A 21694-nucleotide genomic window follows, 5' to 3' on the forward strand; every position below is an offset into this window, starting at 1 on the left:
AGCTTTGTGTTACTTGACCATATCAAATACAACCTCTTGTATACAACTTATTCTCGGATAAGTTGCGTACTTGTCTCTAATATTCATTATATAAACCCTCTTATTGTGGTTGTCATCAATTACCAAAATGGGGGAGATTGTAAGGGTATATTGCCCCTATGTGTGGTTTTGGTAATTAATGACAACCCCTATGGACTAATGTTTTCATTGAGTTTATATGAAGGAATACTCCATAGGTACTACTTGTACTCCATGTGTTGGATTCAAGCATGGATGCCATGAAGATAAAGGTATACCTTGTGTATTGGCATCAAGATCATCGGTATGAAGATATATATATGTAATATGATCAAGAAGAAAAAATGAAGATGGAGTTCTTATGTGGAACTCAATATTAGCCATGCTCTAGCTTATGTGAGTATGAGAAGATACAAGGTTGAGTTGGGCAAGTTCAAGATGATCATCTTGAGTGGATCACATGCTTGAAGCTTGCCGTTCATTTGGTGATAATGGACATGTGAAGATGTGCATCAATGAAGCTCTCCCATCATAGTGTATGGGGGAGCATTTGTGAGTCTTCACAAAGCAACATTGATCAAGTGAGGCATTCCGGCTTGTGTAGAGCTTGAAGAGTTATCATCAAGATCAAGCGGGATGCGCAAGGCAAAGGTATGACCTTGATAGGTTTTCCTTTTACTGGTCTCAAGGTGGTTGATGGAAGACCGGATTATAGGATAGATAGCCGCACTATTAAGAGGGGCTTTCGGTTGGGTAACTTGATCACATCGTCTTAGGGAGCTCAACCCTTTGCATACTTTGCATATCCTTATTGCTTCTTGGTGTTTCTATGTGTAAGGTTCTTGAGCTTGTTGCTAGCTTTACAACAAGCCCAAGTTCATCGAAAACGGAGTTCGCATGCATCTTCTATTGCGTTTTCGAGGTTGGGTGATTTTACCGGTTATTCATGATATAAGGTTCTAGCTTTTATATTCATGATAAAATTCCCTCCTACAGATTCTTGAGTTTGCACTTTCTATAGGATAGCATTTGTTGTTATCTTCCAAACAAAATTGGTTTCATTCGAAACGGAGTTCGGGAGCACTAGTTATTAAAGGAAAAGGAAAAAGGAGAAAAGAAGAAAAAGAAGAAAAAGAAAAGAGGGGCAGCCGGCTGGGCGACCGGTCAGCCGGACCGCACGCCGGCCCACCCGGCCAGCCAACCGGCCTGCCGCCTCACCCGGCCAGCGCCGGCGCCCGCCGGCCCGCTCGGTGCCCCGCCCGCCGACCGGCCTCTGGCCGGGCCGGGCCCTTTCCTTCCACCCCGCGCGGCCCTCGGCCTATCCGCCGCCCAGCGCGGCGCGCTTCCGCCCCGCCCGGCTGCTGGTCCGGCTGGGCCGGACTTGAACCGGCCTCCCCAGCCCACAATCCGGTCAGCCGGTCGCCAGGCCGGCTGGGGCGATTTTCAGCCCGTTTTTCTTGCGTTTTCTTTGTCTTTTTCTCCCCAACGGTTATTTCTTCCTCCTAACTATAAATATCTTTCTCCCACCTTGAGCTTGGGCAGTTCTTCCCCTTTCTTCACCTCCATTGTTGCTCTTGGAAGAACTTGCTCTCCCCTTTGATTCCTCCCATAATTCTTGCTAATTCTTGAGGGATCTAAGAGAGGAGATCTAGATCTACACTTCCACCAATCCATTTCTTCTCTAACTGAGGGGAACTCTTGGGATCTAGATCTTGGAGTCTTTTGTTGACTTTTCCATTGTTCTTCCTCTCCAATCTCATCCTAGCATTTATTGTTTGGGTGGGATTTGAGAGTGAAGGATTTGAACACCTCTAGTGTTCTTGCTTTGCATCATTGCATAGTATTGAGCTCTCCACCACGATTAGTTCGAGTGAGAGACCGTGAGCTTGTTACTCTTGGAGGGTGACCTCCTAGTTGGCTTGGCGGTTGGTGCTCCGGTGATCTCTTCAAGAAGATTGTGAAGAGGCTCGGGCTTCTCCTTCGTGGAGCTTGTGAAGTGGTTGTGGAGCTTGCCATCTCCGGAGCGGAGGAAAAGCTAACCATAAGGAAAGGACCATTATCCTTCGTGGGTGTGGTTCGGAGAATAGGGTGAGCCTTCGTGGCGCGGGGAATCCTTCATGGGACCTCCACTCCTCCAAACGTGACGTACCTTCTTGCAAAGGAAGGGAACACGGGAATACATCCTCGTCTCCGGGTGCCTCGGTTATTTCTATACCCGAGCTCTCTTTCCTTGTGATAGCCATCGTGCTTGAAGTACATATATCTTGCTATCACTTGTGCTACATATATCTTGTGCCTATCTTGCTTAGCTCTAGTTGCTATTGTTACACTTAGTTGAGCTTAGCATATTTAGGGTTTGTGCTTGTAAACTAAACGATAGTTTAATTCCGCATTATTACAAGACAAATCCGTAAGAGTTTTTAATTGCCTATTCACCCCCCCTCTAGGCGACATCTCGATCTTTCAGAGAAGGACGTCGTCATCAACACCGAACGTGTGACCGAGTACGGATGTGCTGCCCGACTGTGGCACCGTCAAGATCTTCTACGCGCTTTTGAAAGCGGCAAATGATCGACTACATCAACAAGGAGATCTAATCTCGTAGGCTTTGGAAATCTTCGAGGGTTAGTCTCATGATCTTCTCGTTGCTACCATCTACTGGATTGGATCTTGGCTTGTTATTCGTTCATGCGGTAGGAAACTTTTTGTTTTCTATGCTACGAATCCCATCAATTTTTTCCCCAGAACAAGGAGTAACATGTCTCGTTTGATATACTTAGCATAAGTGCGTTAATTTTTCACAAATACCTTAAGCCTTGCTTCACACCCGCGAGTATATCCCCATTGACATTTATATATGGTACGAGGCCTGACTAAAACGCAAGCCAATCACTGCCCTTCTCTGTAACTTCGCATTCCACCCTTTGTAATGAGATTTGGTCAGACAACCTATGCTCAGTTACCGTCCATTCAAACATACTAAAGTTGTCATCCTACATCACATGATGGGGATGTTACGGGCTCTGATCCCACCCACTGATTTCACCACTGAAGACAACCCGATTAAGTATCTGAGGAGATGCGAAAGGAAGAAGATATATCAGACTTTCCTGCTTCATAATAGGATTTGCATTCAGCACGGTCTATATGGCGCTTAGAATGAGTGACTGAAGTTGTTGTTTAGTCCTAGGTATATTTATAACTACAATAAACCCCCAAATATATTTTCACCTTTTATTCATCCATGGTTCCACTTCCCATCATGATAGATTAATCGACCACTTTGGACCAGTAACCCATATCTCATATTCATCATGAAAAAAATTATTTTTTTGCTTTTGAATGCAATAGAATTGTAGTATTTTGAAAATACTTTGTATAAAATAGTCAAAAGGAAATGAGCAAGGGTAAGCTTTCTTTTGAACTTGCCTGACAATTGTGAGTTACTACAGTTTGCAGATTCTATTTGAATTTAGATATCGGGTTCTGAAAATAACATCGTTGTCCGGCAAGAACAATGTTTAAAGAGCCAAATTTGGTGCTAATATGCATAAGAGGAGCTGCATTATCATAGTGTGTTGAACCCTCCCCTTAGTGATGTTTTTAAGGTTATCTTGATGTTATTTACCACCTTTGCCCTTATGGACTTAGTGATCATTTCTTTGTGGTAATAAAGTATTATTATTATTATTATTATTATTATTATTTTATCACACATCGATAAAATTCATCTTCTGGGGTTTTAACACTCAAAGTATTTGGATGGTATTGGTATTATTGTCACACTTCAAATGGTTATAGATAACTTCACTTTAGGATTTACATGTGAATTTCACTTTGGAAAATAATTTATGGAACATTATTAAGATTGAAAATAATATTCCTTTTATTTACAGAAAACTATTAAGGTTTTTAGTAATCATAAAGAATTTTAAACACCTTAAATGGTTTTTCTTTATTCATTAAATAAGTTTGCATTTTTATCTTCTTAAAATAGATTTTTAAAAATCTAAAAAATAAGATTTGAACTACTTATAAGTTTTTCTACTACTAGGTATTTTCTGTGTTAAACCTATTTTTTGAAAATTCTAAATTGCTCTTATGGGGCCTACTGGTCAGACCAACATGGTATAACCCACCAGAACCGGTTCGGTACCGAACCGCTGACCACTCTCTCTCTCTCTCCCTCCCCCTCTCTCTCTCTCTCCCTCTCTCCCTCCCTCTCTCTCTCTCTCTCTCTCTCTCTCTCTCTCTCTCTCTCTCTCTCTCTCTCTCTCTCTCTCTCTCTCTCTCTCTCTCGTGCTTTCTCTCACTCGCTCTAGCGACTGAGTTGCCACCGTCGTCGCTCGCTGATTTCGGCTGGCCCAAGCTTCGCCCGATGTCATGCTCGTACATATATGCTCGCCTTCCTATCCGTTTCGACCCGTCTCCCGTGCTCTTGCGAGGTCGCCTCTAATCCTCTTTGAAACCTAGGGTTTCGTTGTTCATCGCGCCACCGTGCTACGGTGCCTCAAGTGGCTTCCTTGGTGTCATTGGCGGTGTCTATGACGTCGTCGCCGCCGGCGTGGTGTGGCGCAGGTTGAGGACACCCTTTATATCCATTTGTGTAATGTAAATTTTGCTCCGTAGCACTTTCGGAGGAGGGCGTATCAATGCGAACCAATTTCGGTGATCTTGTTATGGTAGACGATCATGTCCGTATATCCCCGTAAACCCCCTGCCGTCTCTTTATCCTCGAGATCCACACCCTTGTCCCATCCCACTCCGAACGACCGACCCTGATTTCGTCCCCAACTACCGGCGCCGTCGGCGGTGCCTTCTCCAGCGGGGCGCCTCGGAGTTTCCGACGCCGTCCACCTCACTGTCGAGCATGTCCTCACCGGCGCCGGTTCCGGCCTCGCCGGGGTCCTCCTCTCAGGTCCGTCCACCCTCCTTCGATCTTCGCCATCCATGTCCGTTTGGTTGATTAATGTCTCCGCACTTTCGATTCCTTCCCCTATCCTATCTGTCTGGTTTACTCGTTGATTCCGGTTGGGGTGGGTGCTTGCGATGGATGTGCAATTCCCGGCGGTGAATTTCGTTGCTGTTGTGGCTGCATCTGGTTGTTCGGTTTGGTAGGGATGGGTGGATGGTGAACATGATTTGGTTGGTAATGTCCACATGCTGGATCCTTGAACAAAAAAGCGGCCTTTTTCTAGAGATCAGCAATGTTGGCTTCCATATTGGTTTAGTTAAGATCAGGATTTGGTGATCCCGTACCCGTTAATCTTTTTGACCCTCAATACATTCTTAGGCTGAGTTTATGTGCATTACTATTAGTATCAAAAGTTACAGGCATGTAGCTTTGTAATATTGTCTATACGGTAACTCTAGGCATGAAGACTGTTTAACAAGTTATAGGGAGATTATGAGCACAAAAGAAAACAAATAGTTTTGGATTGTTCTCAAAAGTCATACCTGAAATCAAATAAATTATGTCGGAGAGAATGAAGAATTGAGAAATTGCCCAATTACTGAAGGGGTTACACTGTTCTGATTTCTCGTCAAATAAGCTACTTGATACTCTTTCTGTTTCATAATTCTTGTTGTGGTTTTAGTTCAAATTCCAACTACACTCACGGCAAGAATTATGGAACAGAGAGAGTGCAAAATTTAGATCAGTGTAGGATTTTTACTGATCCATACATTTATGGAAATTGCTATTCGTGTCAATACAACAACAGCAACAACACCAGAGCCTTTTTCCCAAGCTATTTGTATCAATGTTAACCTATTTTTAGTTATTAAGATTTCATTCATGAGAATATATACATAATCTACACTAATACATAACCAATGGTGAATAATGGGTCCTCAGTAGAATAATGTAACAAAAGTATGAAAACCCTATCCACCCAAACAATTAATTAGACCAATCGCCAACATTATTAAAAATGGTTTGTGTTATGACTTATGACATTGTGCAGCCAAACACAACTGCCAGCATGGAAAGCAAATGTATTAGTGCAACAAATTCATCTCAGTTAGATTTTTTTCCTTATATTTAGAATTTGGGCATGTAGTTTTCTTAAAATTTTGGAATGGCTATGTTAGATGTGTTGGGACTGGACACAGTTTATAAACGCGTTTTGCACTAGGCACCTCTCATCCTACAAGTAGTAGGGAGAGTGGAGAAGATTGCCACAGGGAGTTACATGCTTAATTCAGATAAATTGCTTGTCTTTCCTGATATAATAAAATGCTAACAAAAAACCTTCTGATTTTGACAGAGAAAACGAGGTTCAACAGAATCAATTGGCTTGTATGCAGTCCAGTGTTGTGAATGTTATAAATGGCGTACGATTCCAACAAAAGATGAATTTGAGACAATTCGTGAGAACTTCACTGCTGATCCATGGTTCTGCAGTAAAAGACCTGACTGCACATGCAAAGACCCTGCAGACATTGAGTATGACAGCAGCCGCATCTGGGTTATCGACAAGCCCAACATACCAAAGCCGCCACCCAACACGGAGAGGCTAGTGATTATGAGAGGTGATCTCACTAAAACTGATATCTACTATGTCCTGCCAAATGGGAAGCGTGCAAAGGGCACAGGGGATGTGCAGAAGTTTCTCGATGCAAATCCAGAGTACAAAGACAGCTTATCACTTGAAAGCTTCAGCTTTACAATGCCCAAGATTGTTGAGGAGACTGTTTCCAATAGCTCTGCGTGGAAAACTAAAAAGACTAAAAAGCAGGACAAGACAAATGCTTCAAGCAGCAAGAACTAACTGCGGCAGCAAATACAAAACAGTTCATGTACCTGCTTGGATGATCCTACCTCATCTACCTTGAAGGTAGTCAAGTTGGTTTTCTCTCTGCAATGTTACTTCTTTTAGGATCTGTGAAGTTACTCTGAGCACTAAAATGCAGTGAATCTGTTCCTGGTTATGCATCAACTTGGGGTAAAATTCTGAGATGCTTGAGAAGGGCTGTAGTTTTATCTCATAACTAGTTGCAGATAGATGTTTGAGTTATGAACCTGCGTGATACATTATCTTCTAGGTTTTTTTTTTCAGTACATGAGCATTGCACACGGTGATCTCATTAGAAAGCAGCCTATCAGGTCAATTCCCGGTCGACTTACGGAAATAGAAAACAATTAAAGGCTGTGCAGTGCATAACAAATTGCTTCCTTTGAACCGGAAAGTAAGCAGATTGATTGATCATGTAGAACAATTTAGTCAAATTTGCATAGTATATTGGCTTGGTGAAATAAGAATGGCAAATGCAACTAACATACTTTGTAACTGGATTGACCAAGAATCGCTAGGTAGCACACTTAAACAGTAGTAATAGGAGCATTGGCAGTTCCGGTGGCTGGCCTATCGACAATTCCGATGTGGGTGAGCAACACCTAGAGGATGTTCGTGGCGATGTGCCATACAAGTATGGTGTCAGATGTACCTTTGCCGTTGCAGGCCCAGAGGAAGCTTTCACCGGCTGAGCTCTGCCGCAGTGATGCCTTGCCGTTGCCAATTGGGCATCCGCCGGTACTGACGCTGCTCCTTAGTGTGTCAACGATGCAGACCTTGATCGCTGCTGGGACCTTCACAGGCTTCCTCTTCTGATCGGATAAACGGAGGAGACGCCTAAGAAGACAGAGTAGCGGGGTTCTCCTCTGCTGAAGCACCAGTATTGAACATTGTCCCATTTTCCGTTCCAGTACTTCATCAGACTGATTAAAAAAAAAATTAGTCCTCTATATTTTTGGGGATCGAATTCGGCGGCCGAAGTTTAGAGGAGAAAAAAATATAAAAATCCACTTTAGTGATCCGCTCTCTCTAAATTATTGAGGTTGGGTTAGAGATGCTCTAAGTACTTCAATGATCAAGAAACTAAAAACAGATAGATCCTAGGAATTTGGCAACTTGGCAAGAGAACCAAATAGACATCTCATACGTCGTTTGATCTATGTTTCATTCAAATACGCCCATGAAGCCTCAGAGTTCACTTGAACCAAACTGATTAAAAATACAAGCAAGCATGTGGGAGCAAGTCCTTGGAACAAGATTCGTCGTTGCTCGAATCACCACTGTCGTTGATCCCGAAGTGAAGAATCCCGAGCAACCACTGAGTCATCGACGTTAGACCTGAAGAACAAACCTCATCGGAGTCGCCACAGTATTCACCAGCCCCGATCTACATGGACGGTCATCTCCCTAGGCGGGCGGAACCGAACACCTAAACCCCAGCAAGCCTCATGAGGCACAACCAAAACGAGAAGCATCATCGTCATCAGAAGGAGCAACCCGTAGGCGACGAAGATGACGAACACCAGCTCGAAACTGAACTACTCCCACTACTCCCACTACTCCCTCGATGCTTCTAAACACGTCTTCGAGAAGGGGGAGGATCCACAGAGACCTCATTTGATCTGTTGCCATCTCCCACATCAAGATTGTGCCACCACAAAAACCTAGAAGTTTATTCCGACTGCAGGCCGAACACCCAGAACAGGGGTTCCCCTACCTCCGCAGGCCAGAGTAGCATACAGAGTGGAGCATTCGCAAAAAGAAAAGGCGAAGAAACTTGCAATGGGGGGGGGGGGGGGGGGGGGATGGTTTTTGGAGAAGGGAAAGAACCCACACATACTACCTAACCGATATCTTAGATAGTTGCATGGTTCCTAGTAGTTCACATAAATGTTGGCCTTCAGGTACATCTGTTTAGCAATCTGATGAGAAAATTTCATTTGTCCATAGTAGATGGGTGTATTACAAAAGAAACCAGCAAATTTGCAGGTACAACATATGCTTCTCAACAGGAGAATCTTCACTCTGACCTTGTCAGTCATCCAAGCTGTTTACAAAAAATCTGATTAGCCATATATACATTAAACTTTGGAAATTCTTTCTTGGTTTGGTTGGATACCTTCTATGCATACATTACGGAAGTACAAATGTAGTCATGCCGAAGTAGCTAGAGAGGGCAGAAGGAACATAGGTGGGTTCGAGTGATGCAATCATTTCACCCGAACATTGTGCACACGATTCAAGTGTCAAGCTTCTGGTGTTGACAGCAAGTATGAATGCAGTTTGATGCCACACGCTCTTCACCACGATGTAAACAATATGGTCATCATGCAAGCTCAGGGTGGGGGCACCGCTGATAAACTTCTCCCAGGTCAGCTTCCTCTTCCCGTCCAAGATCTCAGGCAACAGGAGATGCAGGGAACTCCAGTCGGTGACCGATATGTCTGACGTATCAAACGTGAGACTCTTGTGCCAGACATCTGAAGAGATGGGTCTGGTCCATGTGGTAGCCGTCCAACCGGGGTCGTCTCGTCGCTTCGTGTTGAAGCAGGCAGGCCCTCTGTGAAGCTCTAGCTCGATAAACTTCATCACGCCATTGTGCACTGTCATTTGACGATATGGGCGTTTTGCACGGTTTTGATCTTCAAACTTCACGAAGAACTCGGTGAGGGTTTCGCACGGTTCCGGCACGGGCACGGCCACGAAGCGGATAGTGGGGCTCTCGTCCAGGACGTTGCATAGGAGAACGCCCCACCAGAGATCGACCCAGCCTATTAGGCCAGGTCGTGCGTGTACCACGCTCGTGGGATAGTGAAGTGCCAGCTTGAGCATGGCGTTCTGTGTCTCCATGTCGTCGGCGATCCGGGCCACCCGAGTGCACCATGCTTTGCAGTCGGAGCGATAGATGTACAGGGTGTAGTGGTGGCTGGAATCGAGCACGACGAACTGTACAAAAGGGAACACCACGGCGTAGTGCTCGACGTCGTCGTAGATGGGCAAGATGGCAACCTTCATTGAACAGATAGCTGGGTAGGGCCCCGGGAGGAGGTGAAGGGATGGAGCACCTGGCCCCGCTCTGTAGACGAAATAGTCCGTGTAGCTCCACTGGTTGATGTCGCCGTCGCCGTCCCAGAAGGGGATATCCAGAAGGACCAAACCTCCCGCCACACCGATGATACTAGGCTTAGGCTCTTCAGAGAAACGCTGGCGACCCGTGAGGTCGTAGCAGCGGACGAAGCATAGCGAGAGGGCCGGCGGACCGCGGATTTCGAAGGACACATCGACGGAGAGGCCTTCGCTGTTCTCGGTTGTCGCAGAAGTTGAGTTGTGGCAGTAACTGATACGACAGTTCTGGTCCAAGAGGATCTCGGGGCAGCAGCCGAACCGGGAAGAGTAGGCTGGCATGGCGGAAGAGAGAGAGGGCGCCGGCGAGGAAGACATGGATCAGGGAGGCGGCGGAGGAGGAGATTCGGAGAACTAGGGTTTTGCTTCAATGCCTCGGAGAAAAGACGCGGGGTTGAGAGGAAGAGGACAGGTTCGGTCGGTCGGTAGCTTTTTGGGTCTGACGGGCAAGGGCAACTCTGTTCGATCGGGTCCTTTTTAGCGTATTTTCGAACAGATTTCAAAGATGTGAACAAGTACGTTTTCAGAGTACAAAAGCGTTTTCCCGTGAAAACGAACACTATTAAAATTTGGGAAGATGCATGGATTCCAAGTAGTGTATCCCGGTCCGCAAAGTCATCAAGATTCTAGAGGGCATATTTTACTATCCAAACCTTGCGATTTACTAACTGAACCTGTTACTAAGGTGAAGAATTAACCAATCAAGCTTTATGTCATGTTGATCTTGGTGATCTCACTGCCTGGATTCTGACGGAGAATATTATCCTTACCTTGCTGAATATGAAAGCTAGTTTGTGAGAAGAATTGAAAGCAATCAAGGTGCTGGACCGATAAGCCCCACATCCCATGTGGGATTGCATTTGGAAACTGAAAGTTCCCGCAAGGGTTAAGATATGTATGTAAGGACAATGCAGAACACCATACCCTGCAGGTCAAAGCTGGCAAATGGGCACATCAAAAAACTTAGTGGCCAGTGCCCGGTTTGTGATTTTTCAATTCTATTGGGCCAAATTGGTGTGGAGAAATCTTGGTCTGGACATGAAGATCAATGAGGGGGTGTCAAATAGACAACTGCACTGGAGTTTCCTTCTTTTTTTATGTCCATAACACCCAATGTCGTCATTGGTTCCGGGCGACGTGATAACAAAGAAAACAATAGGTGTAACTAACTTGCTGGTATTTGTGGTGGGAGCGAAGGCAAACCATGCACGGTGAGAAGGTACAGCCTCCAGACAGATCAGCAATGTCGATTGTGGCAATGACAGCAAGCTTCAGGGCTTCTTATTCATCCAGCTAGACCGAAGAAGGAAAATATAACCTGGTTGAAGCCTCCACGTGATCATGTTAAAGTAAATGTGGATGCTTACTTTGATGAGGATTCACTTCGAGGAATAACAGAGGCTGTTGTTTGCGCAGCTGAGAATTTTATTGCAGCAAGCAATTGCAGATACGCGCTGAAGAACCGTATTTTGCTTGCTCAGACCTAGGATGTAACAAAATTGTTATGGGTTCTGATTGTTTGGACGTGGTTGAAATAATAAAGAATGGAGCACACACATGGTGTTGTTGCGGCAATTTTCAACGATTACTATCACCTGGAAACTGATTCCTTGAAGGTCAACTTCAATTATGAACCGAGGGAAGCAAACATCGTAGCTCATGAATTAGCTCATTTGACAAAGAGTTCTAAGCAATCTGTCTGGTTAGAAGATGCTCCCCCGTCTATTTTAACTCTTTTAATCTTCGATGTAACACTTATTGCTAATATATAAAGATGTACTAGTAAGCTGTGAAAAAAAACTCTTTTGGTAGATTTCATCCGAAATATCTTATCTGGATTCTGGGGTGTGCTTTGCAATACGGTGGATATGATAATCTCAAGACTTAAACGTAAAATGAAAAATATGGTATTGATAAACAAAAATGCAACGGATGATCATATCTCTTCTACATAATCGTGCTTACTGGGCAGCCCAGACTATCCTCAATTTTTTGTTCAGTGCTAATCCATTCTGGAGATCCTACATAGGCAATAGGCATTCACTAACTTGGCAACAGAGCCAAATGTACACAGAGATGTCTGGATTTGATTTCTCTTTCATGGAAATATATGCACACCAAGTCTCATACTTCACTGGAACCATACATGTGTTTTCAAGTTGCTGCACCTGCTGCATTTTATCACAGTAGGTACATTCAGAGCTGCCTATTTCCTAGTTCACATAAATGTCACAATTTAGACTGCAGGTACATCTATTTAGCAATTTGATGTCAAAATCCCATTTTTCATGGGTATGCACAAAACTCGGATACACTATATCTTCAAATAATTTCATAAATGCATGCCCTCCACAAGAATCCAGCAAAATTTGCAGATGAAGTGCTCCTCTCATAAGGAAATGCTTCACTCGGTCTTTTGCAGCCACCCCAGCTGCATAAAAAAGCCCGGCAAGTATTACTCCACGTGACAGGGTAATCTAGTTTTTTTATCAGTAGCGACACACAGGTTATGGGAGAATAACAGAATTCCGAGGGAGCAGACAACATTAACATGAGAAGGTACCTTCCACGCATACATCACGAAGAAAGCAACTGTATCTGCTGACCAGACAACTGCGAATGATTTCACAAAGAATGGGATGATAACGTTGATTAGAGGGACCAGGATAAACAAATAGTTGAGAGCCTCTTTCTCCTTGTTTGAGCAGTCACGGGCCCGAAGAGAAGGTATAGCTGCAGAAGTAGATAATGATCAGTATTGTGTTGCAGTTTTTTTCTTTCTTGGGCATCAACATTGAATCAAAGTATTCACAAAATTACAATATAGATTACAGTTTCGAGTTGGTGCAACATCAGAGAGGTTGGATCTTATTTGTGTTTCTTGTTGGTGGCTTATGCAATATGCATATGCATCCAGATTAAAATTCAAGTTGCAAACTGAGAGTTACAGTGAAATAAAATTTAACATTCAATAGTGCTTTATTTCCCGTATTGTGGAATAGCATCACTTTTGTTTTATTTCAAGCTATGGTAAGCCTGGTATGTTAACTGCAACAATTCATCTGAAGTTTTTATGATAACATATTCAGTTAAGATATTTGGTAGCTATAGTGAAAGATTACAATGAAAAAGAATGTCCACTGCAACTCATTTTTCCAGCCAATATGTGTAGAACACAATAAACAACGGCATGGTATATAAAGACTGGTTGCCTTTTAACTTCTTCCTTTTAATAATGGAACACAACGTTTGCTGTGTGGTATGGCAATTGCCAAATGTTGATGGCAAAAACTAGCAGGGTGAGCTGCAACAATGAAGTTTTATAGCTAGTGAAACTCCATATTCCCTTTATCAGATCATTGGCCGTGTTGTTAGTACTAGTTACTGTTACAGTACCCCGCATGGCCATGGATAATCATTTACTAGATCATACTGCTTGCTGTTGATGGCATGAAAATAGCAGTACCAATATACCAACAGAACAGCGAGTCAGAAACTAGTACAAATGATGCTCTAACTAAGGAGGCATTAGTTTGCTGAAAACGCATGTCTTACTTACTGAACATCCAGATGGACCACATCCCCATGAGCCTCCAAATGTCGGGCTCGCTGGAGGGGAAGACGAGGTTGAAGGAAAGGGCTCCGCCGGCAAGCATGGAGGCGTACGCCTGGACCTCGAAGATGGTGTACAGAGTGGATCCGGGCACGGCGGGGTTCTTGCTAGCGGTGGACGCCCTCGGCGCAAACGTCGCCGCGGTCTTCTGCACAGCCTGCTCAAGGAGGACACCCGCAGTATCAGTTAAAGCTGGAGGGATTTCGCCGTGCAAACGGGGTCCAACGCCGGAGTAGTACCGACCTTCTTGAGCTCCTTCTCGATCTTGGGGTTAACTACTGGCGGCGGCTTCTCGGCCGACGGTTCGGCGCCCTCTCCTTCCGTTACCGCGCCAGCGGTAGCACCGTCGGAGCCATCGGAGCCAGCCCGCGTTAAACTGGGCCGCCGCCTCCGGTTGGCGCTGCCAGCGCTTCTACAGGGAAGAGACGCCGCCGGCAACCGCAGCGCAGCTGCGACCGGCGGGAACGCGCAGCCGCCGCTGAGCGGGATGTTTAGCAAGGGGTGCATCGTTGTTGAGGTTTTCTTTGTGCAGGGAGGAGGGGCGGGAGAGGCCAAGGGATGGGGAACGGGAGGCCCTCCTCCTCCCGCCTTCACCTTCTGGCCGTGGTCGCCCCACGAACACCGTGGCTTTTCTTCTCTCCGTCACTCTGTCAGTTGCCAGTGGAAGAATGTGAATATTCCGCAACTAGTTATAGGTGTACTCTTTTTTTTTGTGACATTTCTAAATTTTCGAAAAATGTAAACTAAAATTGTAGATCTTGGTTATGCTATATGTTATGAACCTGGAATTTTTTGTTTGAAAATATGATCATATGTAACCGGTGCAAAAAAGAAAAGACATAGGTGAATAGTGTCATGTACTGTTTATCTATTATTTGTTCTTTTTTATGTAGATCACATATGGTCGTGAAACTTCATAGATACAAAAGATACTCCCGCTGGTCTTTTTTAATTGACTCAAATTTAGTACAAAGTTATACTAAATCTGAGTCAATTAGAAGAGACCGGAGCAAGTACAACACAATGTAAGTCCATAATTTTAGTTTGCATTTTTTGGAAACTTGAAAGTGTCACAAAAAAAAAGTTGCAACCGCAACTAGTTACGGATTGGAGTTTCCGCAATAAGATGAAGAAATACTACTCCTTGTAGGAATTGCAATAAATCTAACAATAGTATTTCAATTAAATAATTTAAAATAAAATCATCAAAAAGTCACTTTGGATCCTGGGCACCAGTGCTCTCATCGCATTTAAAAAATTCAAAAAATATATTTTTGTGTTCAAAAAATATGTAAGAAAATTCTAAAATGAGATGATGATGTATCCCACTAAGGTACAAAATCTCAATTACAAATGTTTTGTTTTCTGAACTACACATAAATGATAAAATCTGATTTGTTTTTTGAAGATTTGAATCATTATACTCAGATCTACGCATTTGGTATTTTTGTGTAGCTCAAAATACACATTATTTTCATTTCAAAGTTTACACGTTTGTAGGAGACAATACTGGCTACATCATAATTTATTTTCAGATTTTTTTGAAACTTAGAAATGTGATTTTTAATTACCTTTTTAAAAAGGGACCATTGGCACCAAATCTCTGACCTAAATTCATATTATTTTTACGTATGTCAAACATCATCACTTTTGTACTTATATATGGGTGAGGATTGAGTGAAACTTTTTGATTGTCCCTTTGGTCCAAAGGTTTGTAGTAATATGGTTTAGGGCAATCATACGATCAATGTCGGACTTCGACTTTGAAACAGTAGGGTATGGAGTGGGCGATATCCATTGATATCCAAACTTTATAACAGTATCGTCTATGTACATCGGCGGAGGCAGGAAAATATGAAGGAGGCAAATGAAAGAAAACAGAGAACCAAATTTGTTAGGGTTGGATTAACAAAAATGCCTATTTTTGAGAGGATTTTTTTGCATAAAACAGCAGGAGTATATAGTGAATTTTTCCAAGTTAGGGGAGCCAGGGCCTGCTGGTCCCCTTGTCTCCGCTACTGTCTATGTAATTTTATACGGGATATCTGAGATAACCTAAATATTTCTATACATATATATCTAAAATCACCCACATGTTTGTGTTGTCCAATTTCACCCTACTTTGTCATGTTTATGCTGTATTTATTATGTAAAGTTGTTTTTAAAAGGTAAATTAAAGCTTATTATCTTCGAATCTGCGCATATATGTTATACATTCACATTATGTGAAAAACCATATAACTAAAAATATTCTTATAATACTAATATGAAATATGTTCCTATAATCAAACAAAAATTGTAAGATTTTTTTCATAAAATTTAAATCCTACACGGAGGGGACTTCCCTTCTCCCAGCTCTCGCCCCTGTTGAGAGTCCTCCACAGTGCTTCACCGCCGCCCCTTTCCCTCCTTTTCACCGGCGGTTCTGCCGCCCGGAGTAAGGATGGGTTAGGAGGCTTTGTATATAGATCTAGTAGTAGGGTTAGGATTAGATTTGTTTCTGCTGTTGTTGGCTATATGCTGGTTTGGAGCGTGGTGCTGCCACTTCCGAGCTGCGGGCGGTGCCTAGCGGTGCTCTTCCCCTTGGTTGTCGCGGCGAGGTGCTGCGCGTGGCCAGCGGATGCGGCGTCGGCGTCTCCTAAAATAAGCTCGTTTTGTTGCGGGTTGATTCGCATCCAAGATGTGCGGGTGTGGCTCTTTTCTTGCTGCCATGGTGGTTGCAGACGGGAGTGCTCCAGGCTATCGAGGCTGCTCTTCGATTCAACCCGCAGATGGGATCCCTCAGTGCTGCAAGTCGATGATGGAGTTCATTCTCGGCGGATCTTTGGCGTTGCCTCACCGCCGACTATCTTGGCCGATGGGCGGCCGCTCCAACAGGCGATGCCAGAGGCGGATTTCTCCGCTTCAGGTGGGCGTCGTCCCTTCTACCTCCAGGCCAGTGTGCCGATGCGAAGGCCTACCAGATCCAGTGCGGCGACCCTTGCAAGCTCTGTACCAAGTGGCTGTGTCCCCGGCGACAAAGCTGATGCCCGCACATGGTTCTTCATCGTGTGGATCAATGGTGGTGGACTCGATTGCATTTTGCAACTTCTGATTAGGGTCTGTGGTGCAAATGTTGAGGGCTTTGTTGTTTTATCTTATCTTTTATGGGTCCTCCTTGTAAAATGTACTTCCACCGCTTGGTATAAATGCAGCATCTAGCCCCTTCGGGGCGTTTCCCGTTCAAAAAAAAAAAAAAAAAAAAAATCCTACACAAATCCTATAAATCAAAGAGTCCTACTGTGTTGTGGAAAAAGAAAACTTACTCGATAGTCACCGAACACATGTGCCCACGTGGCTACCTTGCCCATCCGGCTCAAACCCGACCGACCGATTTCACGAGTCGCATAGTGTAAGGTGCCACCCAACCAATTGCCATGACCTGGTAAACATGGGCTCTTCCTCGAGCAACGCACGGGACGCGGCTGCGCCGCCGCCGTCGCCGCCGCCACCACAGCCACCATCTCCTCCTGCGGCGCCGGCGCCCCTCCACGTGATGGACGCGGAAGAGGACGACGAGAACGTGAAGCAGCTCAACGAGTGCGCCGCCCTCTACCTCTCCCTCCAGGCACATCCCTTTACCCCGCGCGTTCTCTCCCCGTTCCTGATTTGCTCTGCTGCTCGGAAATCTCACATTTGCTCAATCACCGGCCCTGATTCCACTGTCCCCTTGTCTTGCAGGACTGCCTCGTCGAGTCCGACCGCAACTGGAAAGCCTGCCAAGCACGTAAGCATCGCTACAGAATTTCACTTCCTTTTTCTTCACTGTAGATGCCAAATCTGTTGCAGTATATTTAACTGGTAACCCACCCTTCTAAGTTGCCGCTGTTGGAGCTAAGTTTTCTCTTTAGTGGTTTGTAATTAGACGGAACTCAACTTTTAGCTTTGCCAACCCACTGTAGATGCCACCAAATCTGATGCAACTTATTGAGCTGGTAACCCACCCTGATAGTTTCCCATAGTTGGAGCTAAGTTTTCTGTTCAATGGTTTGTAGTTAGGAAGAACCTGGAGTTCTAAGTATCATGGTTCAGATTCAGGTTGAAATGCTTAGTGTTTTGAACCAAAAACTGTAGAAGTTTTATGTAGCTGATGTAAATTCACTTGATCATTATAGAGATATGTCGACAGCTTCTCTTGCTCCATCACATCGCGCAATTAGTTTTGTTATCTTCTGTCATTTACGATACCCAATACCATCCAAGATAACTCATGGTATCAGGTGCCGTGTATATCTTCTGTCATTTGTGGCATTGGTTATACTATCACACATGCTGAAATTTATTTTACATTTGATGCTTCTTTACGATAATGTGCAGTATCGTATATTGATTTTTCAAAAGAAGTTGATCATCCACGAGGCTTGTCTCCCACGTTCATCTACATCAGGCATTAAGATTCAAATTAGCACCAATCTCCTAGTGTTGCATTTTCGTTCACACAGTCACATCATTGATTGTTTAGGAAATAATACTATTAACGAAACCTGCAGATGCACTTGGTTTTATTTTTGGTATTACAAGATTTACTGCCATCTAAGGTCATCCTCACTCAAGGGGTCCCAAGGAGAGATGTTGTGATTTCAGCTACCTTGTGTGGTGCTCCGAATTAAATTAATGAATGTAGCATCCCTTTAATGACAAAGAAAGAGATAATCCTGTTCTGATAGTTATGGTCATATATATTTCTCGCTTTCTTCTATGCAAATTGTCACTCATAAAATGGATTGCTGTTTTCGTCACATAAAATTCTTAGACTTGAGCTAACCAGCATTTTTGTCACCTCTGATGAAATGCAGATGTTCAAGCATTAAAAGCCTGTGAGGCGAGCAGAAACAAAAATGAAAAAACATGAAATATTTCCAAGGTGCAGATACATAATATGTATACTTTTTGCTAAATTTTATGAAACCCACTTACTGCAGTTTGCTTCAGAAATCATGCTATTGCTTTTGCAGTTGGATCTGAAATTGTGTATTTGCTTTCACCAGTCTGAAGCCATCTCATATCATCTTGATGAAGACAAACAAATAACGTGCTGGAGTTCTCAGGTGTTGATGGAGAAGATTTGTAACATCACAAATTATAGTGTAGTTTCGACCAAAAAGACATAGATGAACAGATTGTTTTTATTGGCAAAAATCACTGTACTAGATTGAATGTTTCAATCAGCGCTTGCCATTTTTTTGAAACGTTGATAAAAGGTAGTATTAGCATCTTCGCTTAAACGTCTACTAATAGCCTAATGCGAATCAAGCTACTATTGCCACACAACTGGCTGTAGGCTCTTTGCTAGTCTGGTTTGGATTACGTGGTGGTGTTGAATTATATATGCCAGGTACGGCTTACCAATCACAATGATATTATGCTCGGGCACAAAGGGATACATCACGAGCTGCATTCTTCAGGTGGCTTTATAATCGTATATCTACAGGCATCCCACTATTGATTTCCACTGGACAAACTAAAACTAGAATTACACAAACCGTTTACTGCCAAAATTAACAAAAATCATCAGCACTTGGGGCTTACATTATTGACAAAAGTATTGAGTTCCGCTGTTTTATGAGAATTGTGAGAAGGTAGTCGGTAGTTGCTCCATGGGTTCTTATTTCCATTTTCACTCTCAATCAACTAGCCTCTTCTTCGGAGGCTGGAACAAACTTAAGTGAAATACTGTTGACGCAGTGCCGCTCATCAGTCGGCGTGTTGAAACCCTCCCCTTTGAACACATGCCCCAGATGTCCTCCACAAGCAGCACATGTGATCTCAATTCGCCTCCCATCAGGATCCGCCTAGTAGCAATTGAAGATATGTGACCTCCGTCAGGATCAGGGCATGGAATGAGCAGAAAAGAAAGAGAAATCACTGTATGTGGAAATGGATGAGAGAATCAATACCGTCCGTTTTATGGCTCCAGGGAATCCTTCGTAGAATGCTGGCCAACCACACCCTGAGTTGAACTTCGTAGATGATTTGTACAAGGGGGTTCCGCAGCCAGCACATCCGTAAGTACCCTCGCTAAACAACTTGTCATATTCACCTGTTCCAGGGTACCTGAAACAAAAATGATCAGATGAAATTTATCGTGGCTATGCTGTTTTTAGGTTACCAGACTGCCATATGCAAGATGTCATAAATGTAATTTTTTGTTCTTCTCATAACAGAATCAGAGATCAGTAAAAAATCAGAACACAAACACAGACCAGAAAATAGGACAGCACAAATGCAGGTAATGGATGTAGGATACAAACTACATAGAGTCAGCTTACATGACATTTTATGATCAAACAACTATGTTTATGCAGTACTCGGTTAAAGTGTAAATCCCATAATAATCAACTGTATGAAGTATGACCTACAAAAAAAACCAAATGCAGAGTAATACTCTTTTATTGCCATAAAGCACCTCTCGAGCTTTCTCAAGTTTCATATTCTAGTTCCAGATTAGTAGATATTCTAATAATTCAACTAATGAACTTGTTCATGCTTCATGGACAGGCAAAAAATTAACTTCCTACACTTGAGCTTATTGACAAGACAGAAAACCGAATAGCAGATCTGTTGAGAGAAGTATACATACTAACAGAATCTGGTTGCTGGCCTAGAATGTTAGCAGAATACAAATGTTTTCTAGTTTATACGAAGATCTTGCAAGTAAACTAAAAAATAGTCCAAGTATTACTAGCTCCGTAGCATTTTCTTTCTCCAGATGTATTTTTACCAATAGAACTTTTAGTACTCTGCATACAATCATTTGTGCATGTGGCAGTCTAGCTTTGTGGAAAAGAAATTTCTAGTTCATCCTCAAATTGATTGTCTAGACAACTAGAATATGGTTGTGCTTTTGGAATAAAAGAGCATCATGAGATTGTAACTGAAAATATGATCTTAGTGACTAATAAGATTCATGGTGAAGACTGAAAAGGGTGTCTCAAGATTCTTAACATTCCAAATCTGGCAGTCATGTTTCAATAAGAAAACATAACTTGCACAATCTTGTGATCCGTCAGTATGTGTTGCAATGCTAGGCAAAATAAGAACATGACAAACTTCTACCAGATAAAGCCAGGATTATTTTCTTACAATTGCTCTGAAAAGCGCTTTAGAAGTTTTTCAAACCAGCCAATGTCTGTGACATGTCGACGCATTGCAACTAGGACTTGTAGTGGCCGGTGCGCATGCTAATACTGGTGGCGATCCAGGTTAGTTAGACATGTTCAAGTACGGTTGAACATATACACCATTTGCACTTGCTGAACACACTAACGAATTGACCTGTAAATTTGTACTGTAGAAAGAAAATGGAGCCTTGTTTGTTGATCACAGCATATAGCCATGATTCCATCATATTCTTTATCTGATCAAAGTGCTGAAGCGAACCAACATAAATCACACAATCGATTCCAGGAGGGAAGACAAAGATCAAAGGTCTTACTCGGTGCCCTTGCGGCGGAGGATGCGGAACTGCTCCGGCGTGAGGATGGCCTCCCACTCCTCCTCCGACTTCTGCACGGGCCCCGGCGTCGGCGCCGACGAGGACATCGCCACCACGACGCCCGGCAACCGCCGTCCGACCGTCCTGCTGGAGCACCGGCCGGCGGCAGGTCTGACCGCCGGGCAGTACGCCCGCGAGCACGAGAGGGAGGCGGGCCGAGGGGCCGACGCGGCGGCGGGAGAGGGGGCGAGGAGGAGGGACGAGAGCGCGGAGAGCGGCCGCGTGGCGGGCGGCGCGGCGGGGTGGGCGTGGAGGGACGCCATCCTGAGCTTCAGCAGATGCTGGACGCCCATCTTCTTTTCGCTTTTTCAGGCAGATGTAGCGCAAGGGCTTCGTTTTCGGACGCTGATTGCTGATAAGGTTCTGTGGATGACTTGTGTGCTCCTACCGTCCTGAAGGCAAACTGTAATTTCATATTGAACGGGGCTAGCTCTCTGTTCGTCTGTTAGGAATTTCTCCAGATTCCTACCAATGTTTTCAGCAAAATTCTTGCGTTTCAGACAGAGGATCCAGTTTGTCATGAAATGATGGCAAAGACACCATACCCGCAAACCAAATGGGACCAGACTGACTAGTGACTGAGTGCCTACAATCTGGAGTTTCTCCTCT

The 21694-nt window shown here is 43.9% G+C and overlaps 5 protein-coding genes across 7 annotated transcripts in view; 3 read left to right on the forward strand and 2 right to left on the reverse strand.

Moving 5' to 3' along the window:
- Nucleotides 1-7037, forward strand: part of LOC127314578 (methyl-CpG-binding domain-containing protein 1) — a 37815-nt gene extending 30778 nt beyond the window's left edge. The window contains exon 3 of the mRNA XM_051345094.2: nucleotides 6824-7037. The gene's annotated coding sequence lies outside the window, so the exon portion shown is untranslated. The remainder of the gene's footprint in view (nucleotides 1-6823) is intronic.
- LOC127314570 (methyl-CpG-binding domain-containing protein 1) lies at nucleotides 4766-6959 on the forward strand. The gene is made up of 2 exons (XM_051345066.2): nucleotides 4766-4936; nucleotides 6288-6959. The coding sequence occupies exons 1-2, from the start codon at nucleotides 4889-4891 to the stop codon at nucleotides 6789-6791; spliced, it is 552 nt and encodes a 183-aa protein (XP_051201026.1). The 5' UTR covers nucleotides 4766-4888; the 3' UTR covers nucleotides 6792-6959.
- A 4978-nt stretch (nucleotides 7038-12015) lies between the features above and the next one.
- On the reverse strand, nucleotides 12016-14106 carry LOC127314600 (protein RESISTANCE TO PHYTOPHTHORA 1, chloroplastic). Its single transcript, XM_051345104.2, has 4 exons — nucleotides 13795-14106; nucleotides 13498-13708; nucleotides 12502-12671; nucleotides 12016-12369 (listed from the first exon to the last, which is right to left on the reverse strand). The coding sequence occupies exons 1-4, from the start codon at nucleotides 14056-14058 to the stop codon at nucleotides 12343-12345; spliced, it is 672 nt and encodes a 223-aa protein (XP_051201064.1). The 5' UTR covers nucleotides 14059-14106; the 3' UTR covers nucleotides 12016-12342.
- A 2813-nt stretch (nucleotides 14107-16919) lies between these two features.
- LOC127314628 (uncharacterized) lies at nucleotides 16920-18779 on the forward strand. Of its 3 annotated transcripts, none has more exons than XM_051345140.2 (4): nucleotides 16945-17158; nucleotides 17272-17317; nucleotides 18387-18454; nucleotides 18546-18779. In XM_051345140.2, exons 1-3 carry the CDS (start codon nucleotides 16982-16984, stop codon nucleotides 18440-18442), a joined length of 279 nt encoding a protein of 92 aa, XP_051201100.1. In that variant the 5' UTR covers nucleotides 16945-16981; the 3' UTR covers nucleotides 18443-18454; nucleotides 18546-18779. The 3 variants fall into 3 exon arrangements, with proteins under 3 accessions (XP_051201105.1, XP_051201100.1, XP_051201094.1); XM_051345134.2 differs by having other exon boundaries at nucleotides 16950-17158; nucleotides 18579-18779; XM_051345145.2 differs by lacking the exon at nucleotides 18387-18454 and having other exon boundaries at nucleotides 16920-17158; nucleotides 18579-18779.
- Nucleotides 18780-18932: 153 nt separating this feature from the next.
- Nucleotides 18933-21424, reverse strand: LOC127314618 (peptide methionine sulfoxide reductase B5). The gene is made up of 3 exons (XM_051345126.2): nucleotides 21026-21424; nucleotides 19488-19644; nucleotides 18933-19382 (listed from the first exon to the last, which is right to left on the reverse strand). The coding sequence occupies exons 1-3, from the start codon at nucleotides 21376-21378 to the stop codon at nucleotides 19218-19220; spliced, it is 675 nt and encodes a 224-aa protein (XP_051201086.1). The 5' UTR covers nucleotides 21379-21424; the 3' UTR covers nucleotides 18933-19217.
- Nucleotides 21425-21694: the final 270 nt, after the last annotated feature.

The sequence above is a fragment of the Lolium perenne genome, chromosome 1 (genome assembly GCF_019359855.2).
Source record: "Lolium perenne isolate Kyuss_39 chromosome 1, Kyuss_2.0, whole genome shotgun sequence".
NCBI classification, from domain to species: Eukaryota; Viridiplantae; Streptophyta; class Magnoliopsida; order Poales; family Poaceae; genus Lolium; species Lolium perenne.

Excerpts from the sequence above, each read along its gene's own strand:
- LOC127314570 (XM_051345066.2), top strand. The coding sequence starts at position 4,889 with ATGTCCTCACCGGCGCCGGTTCCGGCCTCGCCGGGGTCCTCCTCTCAG. Across the intron at positions 4,937-6,287 it reads CGCCGGGGTCCTCCTCTCAG|AGAAAACGAGGTTCAACAGA; the intron begins GTCCGTCCACCC and ends TGATTTTGACAG.
- LOC127314600 (XM_051345104.2), bottom strand. The coding sequence starts at position 14,058 with ATGCACCCCTTGCTAAACATCCCGCTCAGCGGCGGCTGCGCGTTCCCG. Across the intron at positions 12,672-13,497 it reads GTGGTCCATCTGGATGTTCA|CTATACCTTCTCTTCGGGCC; the intron begins GTAAGTAAGACA and ends CTACTTCTGCAG. Across the intron at positions 12,370-12,501 it reads TCGTGATGTATGCGTGGAAG|CTGGGGTGGCTGCAAAAGAC; the intron begins GTACCTTCTCAT and ends TTTTTTATGCAG.
- LOC127314628 (XM_051345140.2), top strand. The coding sequence starts at position 16,982 with ATGGGCTCTTCCTCGAGCAACGCACGGGACGCGGCTGCGCCGCCGCCG. Across the intron at positions 17,159-17,271 it reads CCCTCTACCTCTCCCTCCAG|GACTGCCTCGTCGAGTCCGA; the intron begins GCACATCCCTTT and ends CTTGTCTTGCAG. Across the intron at positions 17,318-18,386 it reads CTGGAAAGCCTGCCAAGCAC|ATGTTCAAGCATTAAAAGCC; the intron begins GTAAGCATCGCT and ends GATGAAATGCAG.
- LOC127314618 (XM_051345126.2), bottom strand. The coding sequence starts at position 21,378 with ATGGGCGTCCAGCATCTGCTGAAGCTCAGGATGGCGTCCCTCCACGCC. Across the intron at positions 19,645-21,025 it reads CTCCGCCGCAAGGGCACCGA|GTACCCTGGAACAGGTGAAT; the intron begins GTAAGACCTTTG and ends TTTTTGTTTCAG. Across the intron at positions 19,383-19,487 it reads CTGGAGCCATAAAACGGACG|GCGGATCCTGATGGGAGGCG; the intron begins GTATTGATTCTC and ends AATTGCTACTAG.